Consider the following 11,139-nt stretch of genomic DNA (forward strand, 5'->3'; position numbering starts at 1 on the left):
CCTAGCAAGGCTTCAGGGCTTGCCTGGGGCTGAGCCATGAGCATGGTGAGCTGCAGGACTGAGCGAGGAGGCCCCTCTCCAAGGGAGAAGGCTGGAGACTGAGAGCTGGACTCCATTGCGCAGAGAGGCACCTGTGGAAAGGCAAGCTCCTCCCCCATGGGAATGTGTCAGAGAAGTCTCCTTCCCTGCTCCTGTTCTGCCTGCCGAGTCTGTGACCTTAAGCAAGAGGCTCACCTATGCCTCTCCTAGACCTGGCCCCACTCGAGGGCAAAGGCAAGGTGCACAGAGCCTGTGACTAGGATGCCTCATCCACAGCTGAGAGGATGCGCGAGAGAGGCAGTGTGGCCAAGCCCCTGGCCAGAACCAGGCCCCATCAAGTCTCTCCTCTTCTCCCTCCCCTCATAGGCGGGCCATGAAACGAAATGTCCGGCTGAGGTGCCCCTTCCGCAAGGGCACGTGTGAGATCACGCGGAAGACGAGGCGACAGTGCCAGGCCTGCCGCTTGCACAAGTGCTTGGAGAGCGGCATGAAGAAGGAGAGTGAGTGGGGCTGCTGGGCAGTGTCCTGGCCTGGGAGGGGTCCGGAGAGGCAGGGGTCTGCTCCAGGAGGGGTGGGCAGCGCTGGGCCCTTCCTCTCAGCTGCGCCTGCACCGTGGCGACCTGGGGTGTGCGTGTGTGTGTGTGTGTGTGTGTGTGTGCTGGGGGGCACGCGCGTGACGAGCCTGACCTGCTGCTGTCCCGGCAGTGATCATGTCTGACGCAGCGGTGGAGCAGAGACGAGCCTTGATCAAGAGGAAGAAGAAGGAAAGGGTGGAGACCCAGCCTCCCAGCATGCAGGGGCTGACTGAGGAGCAGCAGATGCTGATCAGGGAGCTGATGGAAGCTCAGAAGAAGACCTTTGACACCACCTTCACCCATTTCAAGGACTTCCGGGTAGGGGCCTTCAGAGCTGGCTCCTCAAAACCTGACTCATTTTCTGGGCTTTTTACTATGTGGTCCCCAGGGAAGGGACCCTCAGTATCCCTGGGAACTTGTCAGAAATGCACATTCTTACCTATCTCCTTCATTAGAAACTGGCACAAGACACCTTGTAGTTCTGATACAGGTTTGGGAATCTCTACTCTCTGCATCAGCAGCAGTAACTGTGGAGAGAAAGCTAAGAAGTTCCAGTCTTTCTGATGACTTTTAGGGCTTTACAGGACTTGGTGGGCATGACTTTGGTGGACTGGTGTTCCTTCAACACTGGGGTCTGCTCCTAGTGGGGCTCCCTCCCCAGATGTGCACAGGTATCTCAGGTGACCGGTCCAGCTCAGAGAGCTGGATTATCCCAGAGGCCCTGGCTATGTTCTTTGCCTCTGTAGCTCCCTTGCCCTTCTGTCTTCTGAGCCCAGCAGCAAGGATGCTTGTGACAAGTGGGAGGAGGACGCCTCTGTCTCCATTCCGACTGTGCAGATTGTGTGACCGTTACTTCATAGATCTAGAAAGCACTACTTGATAGGGGATGGGCAGGTAGAAGGAGTAAGTGCTGCCTGTGTGCACACGTGTGCATGGGAGTGAATGCCTGGGGCTGTGCATCTTCTTGGCCACAGATGGCCATCTGGGGTCTGTGTGAAAATGCATGCTGCCTGTCCTCTCTACCCTGTCTTGCATTCCAGCTGCCAGAGGTGTTTAGCAGTGGTCAAGAGATGCCAGAGTCTCTGAGATACCCACTGGAAGAAGATACATGGAACCAGATCAAGGAAGATCTGGGTTCTATGAAGATCTCTCTGCAGCTGCGGGGGGAAGATGGCAGTGTCTGGAACTACAAACCCCCAGAAAACAGCGATGGGAAAGAGATCATTTCCCTGCTGCCCCACCTGGCTGACATGTCAACCTACATGTTCAAAGGCATCATCAATTTTGCCAAAGTCATTTCCTTCTTCAGGTAGGACATGGGGCTAGGCAGATAGATATGGAAAGGAAAAGGAAACAACCAATCATGTTCAAAGGATCTAGGTACGTCCTTGTAAATTTGAGGGACATTAAAAGCCAAATGACCCTCTCTCATTGTGGCTGCCTCTCAGAGCACCAGTGCCGTAGAAATATATGGCTCACTAGCTTTGGGGCTGTGGGCCTGTCACGTAACCCACTGTGTCTCAGGAGCCCCATCTGGAGAGAGGAACTATTCATACCAGTTTTGTGGGGATATCATACGAAATAAGAAAGTATCTGAAGAGCACTCAGCATGTGGTGAACATTCAAATAGTCGTTCCTTCCCTTCTCGGTTTCCCCGTGTGGGCAGGAATAATGAGTTGACAGTTTCAGAGCAAAAGCTGAGTTGGAAGGAAAAAGAAGGAAGTCCACAGAGAGCGAGGAGAGAGAGAGAGAGAGAGAGAGAGAGAGAGATGATAGGAAGGAGAGGAACACATGCTGTACCTCCAGCTATCTGCAGCCAAGAGAAGGCTGAATAGACCATGGGAAGGATGGGTGGCCCTGATAGGTCCAAAGGACCAGGTCTCCCCAGTGCTGGGCATGAGAGCAACAACTATGGCAGGTGGGGTCAATGGGAGACCCCAGACTGCCCGGGGGGGTTGTCTTTGACCTTGGGTTGGTTTCCTTGCCTTGCTGAGCTTCTGCATGTGGGGCTGAATCACACATGCCAGGAGCACAAATTTCACTGGTGAGAAGAGGGCACATTATACCCCAGGAGCTTCCAGGTTTTCCTGTGGCCCTGTTGGTGACATGCAGGACTTACGTAATAGGGTAGGGTAGCAACAAGGGGGGTGGGTTCAAGTTGTGGCAACTTAGGTCAAGGAACAGGAACGGAAGTCTACCTACTGGTGTGGACACGAGTGGCATCTGCTGATCCATAGGTCAGCACCACTCGTTGCTTTTACGGCCACCTGTTTTGAGTACACTGACTCTAGGTGCCACTATCATTTTCTTTCACAAGTAGAAACTAAGGTTCATGAAGAGTAAGGAAAGCTTTCAGCTGGTCAGTAGAAGAGGGCAGATTTGGAAGTAAGGGACCCGAATGCCAAGGCGTCGAGAGTCCAGATGGTAGCAGGAGAGGAGAGGACCATAATGGGAGTCACCTGCTTGGCCGATTGTGACAGGGAAAGAGGGAAGCAACCAGGAAGCAACTGAAGCAGTCCTCAGGGAAGACACCCTTCCTCACCCTGCCCCATCCCTTCCCCAGCATGTGGTAGGCTCATCTGTGTACCCTTCCTCACCCTGCCCCATCCCTTCCCCAGCATGTGGAATAGGCTCATCTGTGGGCCCTTCCCTGGCAGCTATCACCCCCTCCCTACGCTTGCCCCCAGGGACTTGCCCATCGAGGACCAGATCTCTCTCCTGAAGGGAGCCACCTTTGAGATGTGCCTACTGAGGTGTAACACGATGTTCAACACAGACACTGGCATCTGGGAATGTGGTCGGCTGGCCTACTGCTTCAAATACCCTAAAGGTGCCCAAGGGATACTTGGCGGACGGAGGGAAACCCAACAGTTGTGGATGGAAGGGAGCCATGTCAGGATCCATGGGTCCTGGGAGTGCAGAGTAGAAAGACTGGGTGATGGAACAAAAGGCCTTGGTGGGGGAAGGCTGGATCTTGGGTCAGCTTCCTGAGGTCCTGCACTTGTACCTGGTGTCTGCCCACAGATGGCTTCCAGGAGCTTCTCCTGCACCCTGTGATGAAGTTCCACTACATGCTGAAGAAGCTGCAGCTGCGTCAGGAGGAATATGTGCTGATGCAGGCTATCTCCCTCTTCTCCCCAGGTGACGGCCTCCCCAGGCCCACGACACGCCCTTCTACTGGGTCTGCAGAGGTAGCCACTTTCTCCCGTCCTCCCCAGGGAAGGTTCTGGCCAATAACCTTGCTCCCCATTAAGTGCTCAGCCAGGGTAGGGATGCCGGATGGTTTCTCCTCGGATCAGTGGGTGATTTCAAGCCCTAAGGCTCCCTCCCTGCCCTGCCTGAAGGACTCTGGCTCAGAAGCTGGTTGGTCAGAATTTCCCCTCTTGGGCAACGCTGAGCCTCGTCCCTCCTGCCCTGACTTGTACCTTACCCTTTCCCACCCTGCCCCGACCCAGACCGCCCAGGCGTGATGCAACGTGCCGTGGTGGAAGAGCTGCAGGAGCGATTCGCCACCACCCTGAAGGCCTACATCGAGTGTGTCCGGCCCCAGCCTGCCCACCGGTGAGCAGGGTGGGGAGGTGCTGAGTGACGGGTGGGCTGTCCTCCCTGCAGCCCTGCTTTGCCCTCGGTGTGCTCTCCAGGCCTTGCCTGCGCTGGCCTCTCTGGGACTGTTGTAACCGGGACAGCTTCTGATGACCAGGCTGCATTCTGTGAGCTAAACAGAGGCTTCCTGGTCGGTCAGCCCGAGTGCCAGCCAGGCCTCGGAAAACCTGTGGGGCTCAAGGCTGTGACCTGTTAAGAGAACACATATCTGCTGCCAGAGCCTTCCAAACGCATGCCATCTAGGGCAGGGAAGAGCTGGATACTCTCCTGAGTCTCCTACAGGGTCCTTTAGCAATGGCCACAGATAACCACATGATGGTAAGGAGAGCAGAGACACCAGTAGTGATGGAAATTACAAATCTGTAATCGCTACCTTACTGGGAGGTGCCATTCCTGGTGTTGAGTAGTCAGTGTGCCCGATCTCCTTTAGTCTTCACTGAAGGAGATGGGTACCAACACCACTGTGCATGGGAGCCAAGTTTCAGGAGTTTTCTCGGGTTCCCAGGCCAGAGGGGCAGAGTCCGGCAGTGGACCCAGCCAGACCATGTCCAAAGTGCGAGCTCTTGAATACTATCTACAAATTTCTCAGGAAGAAAACAAACTGGGGGTGGGAAATTCCTTCCCTTGTCTGGTTATGACTCAAAACAGCAACTGCTTGGAACTTGACCTAAACAGAGGCTTTTCCTGGCTTCACTGATTCTGAGTCCCTGTGACCCAGTGCATAGTCTGATATCCATGGGCCCGTGGAGAAGGACAAACTAGTGAGCTCTGTGTATCATGGTATGAACTGGATGCTCAAATCCTCCCTTGGCCTGCGCTTTTTAGTTCCTCACCCTCTGATGCTGTGGGAGCCATCTCTTTATTTGCTTAGTCCTCCCTTGTATGGGACCAAGAGGGTTGGCAGTGCCAACTTTCTTGTCCTTCATGGAAAAACAGGCATGTGGTATATGTCCAGACACTAGATCTGGGGCTCGGTCCAGGAAGAGATTCTAGCCTTCTTCCAATAGCCTCCAGCTTCCTTAGTTCAGTCCTGGCCCCTGGTATTAACCAAGGCAGTGTGACTCTGTGACCCCCAAATTAACCCATGCACTTGGCACCTGTAAGGTGTGGAATTTCCACGTAGGTCCACAGATGCAGAAACGCAAGCCCTGTGGGTGAGAGCAGGGAGAGCCCAGCTGCCACTTCAAACACCTTTTGACACAGCAGAAAAATTCAGCTGAGCCCATCTCTGGGATAACCTGAGATAAAATCTGTGTACCCTTGGAGCAGTCAGGGCTGCAGGCTAGAGAGAGGGTGGACTGCACCCCAACCTCTCCTCTGGTGGCTACAGGTTCCTGTTCCTGAAGATCATGGCTGTGCTCACCGAACTGCGCAGTGTCAATGCCCAGAATACCCAGAGGCTACTGCGCATCCAAGACACACACCCCTTTGTCACCACGCCCCTCATGCGGGAGCTGATCAGTGGTACAGATGACTGAGTGGAGGACCTTGGGTGAAGCCTCTGTGGGACAGCCAGACCCAGAACTCTGACATGCCTCTTCTTCCTCTTCCCCCTTCCCTTCCCCTTCTCCGACTGGGGATTAAACTCAGGACCTTGTGCTTGCGAGGCAGTAGAGCCACTGAGCTAAATCCTCGGCCCTGAGATGCCACTTCTGACATTGGACAGATGCACAATGGTAATAGCTGACAACACTCTGACCATTGCAGGGCAGCATACCTTAGGTACTGGCCATGGTACCCCATCCCCCAGTGCAACCCATAGAGAGGGAAACATGGATCCTGTATGGAGAGTGCACTGGTCTACAGGTTAGGCGCATTAGAAAAGCAAGGCTGCTCTTCCCTTAGACAAGGCCCTTTGGTGTGTGAATAAATCCTGAAATCCCTCTAAAATGCCATAGTGGGAGGAGGGAAAGGAGTGATGGGGCTGAGCTTCAACAGCATCTATAGCACACCCACGTCCATTGTCTGGAGTCTCTTTCTTGCTACCTCTAATATTCCTGCCGCCCACTTCCCACCCATTGGACCATACCCCTCCCTCGCTAAGGGGCTGGGGTGGGGGTTCCTGGCCTGAGCTCAACAGCAGGTGCGCTGGTGTCTGTGGGAGTCTTCTAGAGAAGCCAGGAGGCCTGGATTGTCAGAAGCTGGTGACACCTCATTCTGAGTCTCTGCATCCACTCAAGCACATTACTAAGAACCAGCATGCTGTGGGATGTACACTTTTGACGCAGATGTGGACCTTGATCTCAGAGCTTACAGTTAAGAAAATAAAAGTTGGAACCCAAGTAGCATGCGTCAGAAGGGCAAGTGGCACATGACATAAGCCCAGGGAATTTCTTTGTGTGGATGCTGACAGCACTGGGAATCTGTGGGTACGAGGGGCCGCCTTTATGGAAGGAAATGGTGGGAACTGTGGTTGTGGGAACCGTGGGGCTTGGTAAGGAAAGTCTGAGACGGGAATACTGAGGTGCTTGGTTACGTGGCTGCGGTGATTGTGGGTTAATAAACATGCCAGATCAGAGTCGCTGTGTGCACTGATACCCCGTGTACACATCTGCTAAAGGGTGTGGAAATGTCTGCCTCGGTCACAGTAATCTGTGAATAAACACTTTTTGCTCTCACAAGCTACGCTTTAGTTTTACATAAGGCATTCTCTACCAGAGAACTAGGCTTAGCAATTATGTTCTTAGACATGTTGAACCCAGGCAAGAGAACTTAAATAATGAAGTTTTGGCTAGAGATATAAACATGTTTTGGACTCCTTTTCTGGAGAAGAAAGAAACGTGTGTAGGGGGAATAGAAATAAAAACAGCACAATTTTTTTATTACTGATTTTATTATTGCCCTTTATATTTCTCAGAGCTTTGCTGGTGTGAGAACATAACAATGAATTATTTAATTTGGTTTGCTGATTAAATAGTCGACATAAAAAATTTAAAGTATACATATGCCATAATTAAAATATAATAGAATCATCTTGAATATCTAATATTTGGTTGCAAATGAAAGCACAAAGAAGTGAACTTTAAGGAACAGATAATTGCAGACATCACCAGGGAAAACTGAGGATAAGAAATTAATAATATAAATATCACTAACATAAGAACTAAATCAAAGTAAATAAACATATTTTATAACCCTCCAGATTTACCAGTCTTTTCTGTGTCAAGAACTCATGTTTAGAAAAGAAACTGAGGGATAACTCTCTATAAGCCCAATGAATACAGCTTTTGTTCTTAGGAATTCTAATTATACACTCAGTTGTAATTAGAAAATGTTTCTAATTTAGAAATATAAATTTCATTCAACTATGTTCATGAATAATGCAGGTATCTCCTTTTGCCCAGAGAATTAGCTTTCAGAGTGCTGTTCATTCTGGTGGCCGACACTATTGCTAGATGTAGGTTAGGGTAAGGTAGGGTAAGGGGAGATCAAGATGAGATTTAGGGTAAACTCCCAGCCCCCAGAAATGATCTACAAAACACCTAGGCATTTTGCCAAACACTGAATTGACTTATACACAATTTATACAGACTATAAAAATTAAGTGTACTCCAAACTGATTAAGATGCAAGATTAGCTGGAGAGGTCACACTGGATACTTATTTTTAATAGTTCTGTGGGTCTTGTTGGTAGGATCGGAAGAGCTGGATTTAATTTAGCTAATCTCAAACATTTGGGTTTCCTCATTACTGGCTTCCCTGAGCTTTTGAAAAGTAGAGCTAAGCGTTAGTTTCTAGGTATCTCTGTGGCCACTGTTCTTCTATTAAGCTGTCAGGACAGGGTGGAGTCAGTCTCCAAAGCTCATGGCAGGATGTAGAAAAAATATAACTCCCAACCTTTTAGTGTCAAATACGCTGAGTTCGTGGTCTTAGAACTCTGAGGAGTGAAGTCGAGAGCTAAAGGAAGAAGTTAGGAGAGTTTTATTGTAAATAAGGGGAAGGGGCTAGGGATTTAGCTCAGTGGTTCCGCTGTCTGCCTTGCAAGCACAAGGGCCTGAGTTCAATCCCTGGTTACAACCAAAAAAACAAACAATAAGGGGAAGTAATTAATAAGCACCTAGATTTTCAAGAGGGTCCTAAATGGGTGGCCACCGAGGGAGGCCCTTTGTCGGGTGGTTTATACAGCAAAGTCACAGTGTTGGTACAACATGGTAAAAGCTACAATCAACCTAAAAGATTACAGGTATAGCAGCTTGGGTAATATAGGGAAACAAGTCATGTAGCAGGGGGACCTAGAAGGGACAGGATTATTATGAGTCCAGAGTTCTGGTCACCTACCTATGTGCCTCATGCCTAGCTGGGCCCACTGGAGCAGGTAGGTGGTGGTGATCACAGTATAACCTCAAGTTGCTGTTTATCTCACAGGGCTGGCTATTCTTCTATGTTCTGAGGCCTGGCTCACTTCACATCTGCCTCCAGCCACAATTCTGACATCTCATTTTTTGCGTTTTGAGGGCCCAAATTCTCTGACCATATATTAATTTCTGTTGGAGACCCCTGTAGTTAGGTTTTAGTATCTACCTGCCCAGTATATGACACAGGGCTGAGGAAAAAATACATCGAGACAGAACTAGGAGAGAAAGTGGGGTGCCAGGACAACCAATGCTGGTGCAACCAACAAAGGCACTGGCCAGTCCCAGGCGTGGACTTTTATTGGTAATTAATTGGGTTAAAGGCTAGCTCTGAGTGGTTTTTATGGAAAGTAATGTAAACAAGGCTCATAAAGGACAAAACATTTCTGAGGTAGGAACAGAATAGACAAAATGTATGGTTGTAATTAGAACTTTGTTTTTGGAGTTAGGTTTTAGTTGTGGGAATGGAATTTGAATGCTAGTTACTCTGACCTCGGCACATAGGCTTCAGCCAGACACACTTCTCAAAACAAGCCAATTGTGGGGTTCTCTTTACAGCCTACTTTGGGCATAATCAATATTATGGTACCCTATAAATTTCTATTTAACTTAGCTGTCTATATAATAAGGGGACAAGACCTAAGCAAGCTACCGCCCACCTTCCAGCTTCCCCATCGGTCTCTTGGCAGCCTATCTGTCCCCAACTTGGCCTAAAGCCTTGACATGAGTAGCACATCTTCATTTTAAAAAGGCCAGAGTGGTCTCTTTCTGGGGAGAAGAGGTTGTGAAGAGAAGCACTCTATCAGCTAGCTTTCCCTAGCTCCAGACCACTCGTGAGCCTCATCCTGCCATCTCCCACAGCAGCCTGTTTTCCCTGCTTGCATTCCCTTCATCTACCCAGCCCTCCTAAGTCAAATGGTGCTGATGGGCGGATTATTCCCACTCCCAAAACATGGGTGACCATGCCAGTATTTTTGTTCACTTTCATCAAGGAATTCACTATCAGTGCTTCCTGAAACATGACCCCAAAGGACTTTCATCACCCTTTTTGGAAGGATTTAGAAGCCAAATATGGAGTCTTTCACGGTTCCAAGTTAAAAGGATGCCTTACAGAATACTTAGCTCAATCCCAATTCAAACAGCTAAGACAGGACCTAACAAGAGAACACCCAAGTCCCAAACAAATGGACTTCAACGCCATCATGAGGCCCATACTGCAAGTAACATATGGTATGTAGGGGGCCAGGTCCCTCCCCTCCCCATTGTGACTTCTGCCATTTTACAAATAGGAATGGAATCAGCCCACCCCACCACCTCAGTAAACAGAAAGGACCAGATTTGGTGGAATATAAATTTGTTTTTATTGAAGCAGTCACATGACCTTATATCTAGTCTTTCAATCAGGCCTGACAGAGAGTCAGCCCTAAAAAAATGTTTCTTTTTGCACTAAGAGACATAACATGTTTACATATACCATCCAGTATTGAAAATGAGCAGACTCAAACACATGTGTTGGTTACCTGGGAGGCACAGCCCCACTGTTTGTGGTATTCATATATTTTACAGAGACCCAAAGATTATTACTAATAGAATGAAACTTAAAATACAGCTACACCCATGAATGCAATAACCAAAGACAGCAGCTTACACACGTTTTTACAACTGTCCCTTTTAGAGACTGTTTTCTTTCTCTTCAAAGCAGTGTCTGCAAAGTTTCCTTTACATCGAATCCAAAGGTTTCCAAGTTGGAAGCTGCATCTCTTGCGGCCTTTAACAGCAGAGTAATGTCATTTGAAAGATTTGATTTTTATAGCAAATATTCATGTTTCCCTAATTAGAGGAATGGGGATGGTGTCTACACACTGCAGTGGCAAAACAGGGAGAGGAGGCACAGGTAACTGAAATAAAGACCACACACTTGTGAAATTTTAGTTTCATTTCCAGGCTAACCTACTTTTTATTTAATGCAAATTACAGTACCAGTTAACTATTTCCAAACCAAGTCACATAGAACAAAATGTATTTACAAGGGAATGGGAAAGGGAAAAAAACATTGAGCATACTTTTCACAAAAGTTTATATTTAAAATGAAAAAAAAATTCAGTCACAGAGGCATTCAAGTAGTAATGTTATACAGATTTTGCTTTTCCTTTATATTATATATATACACTAAATTTTTTAGATTTGTTTTTAAGATGGAAGTGGTCACGCTAATTGGTATGTGTACAGGCCCAAGTGATCCATCGGCAACACATTTATAAATGCAAATTTTACAGGCAAGCACATTTTCATACATCTATCTGTATCTGCCTGTAGACAGATATAGTAAAAAACAAAAACAAACAAAAAACAAAACAAAACCACAAAAGTTAACACAAGGAAGTCTACTTTATCAAGCTAACCCCTTATGTACTGGTTGTCATTTTGCTTTTATTGCGGAGGTGCAAAAACGGAGCAACAAAGTTGAATAAAACAGTATAACCATTGTGAAAATAATCCAAACCCCAGGGATTACTTTCAAAGCCTCTCAAAGGTAGACCATAGTCTGGGACTCTACTGTGCTTCTAGTTG

General features: G+C 48.3%; 1 protein-coding gene across 1 annotated transcript in view; it reads left to right on the forward strand.

Annotated features, from left to right (window-relative positions):
• Nr1i2 (nuclear receptor subfamily 1 group I member 2) overlaps window positions 1-6,768 on the forward strand; it is a 28,134-nt gene extending 21,366 nt beyond the window's left edge. The window contains exons 6-12 of the mRNA XM_019208317.2: window positions 406-539; window positions 745-932; window positions 1,655-1,923; window positions 3,302-3,444; window positions 3,639-3,755; window positions 4,070-4,175; window positions 5,548-6,768. Coding sequence (XP_019063862.2) covers window positions 406-539; window positions 745-932; window positions 1,655-1,923; window positions 3,302-3,444; window positions 3,639-3,755; window positions 4,070-4,175; window positions 5,548-5,695 — 1,105 coding nt within the window. The 3' untranslated portion in view covers window positions 5,696-6,768. The remainder of the gene's footprint in view (window positions 1-405; window positions 540-744; window positions 933-1,654; window positions 1,924-3,301; window positions 3,445-3,638; window positions 3,756-4,069; window positions 4,176-5,547) is intronic.
• Window positions 6,769-11,139: the final 4,371 nt, after the last annotated feature.

This window comes from Fukomys damarensis, unplaced genomic scaffold (assembly GCF_012274545.1).
Source record: "Fukomys damarensis isolate Sample0158 unplaced genomic scaffold, DMR_v1.0_HiC HiC_scaffold_24, whole genome shotgun sequence".
NCBI lineage: Eukaryota > Metazoa > Chordata > Mammalia > Rodentia > Bathyergidae > Fukomys > Fukomys damarensis.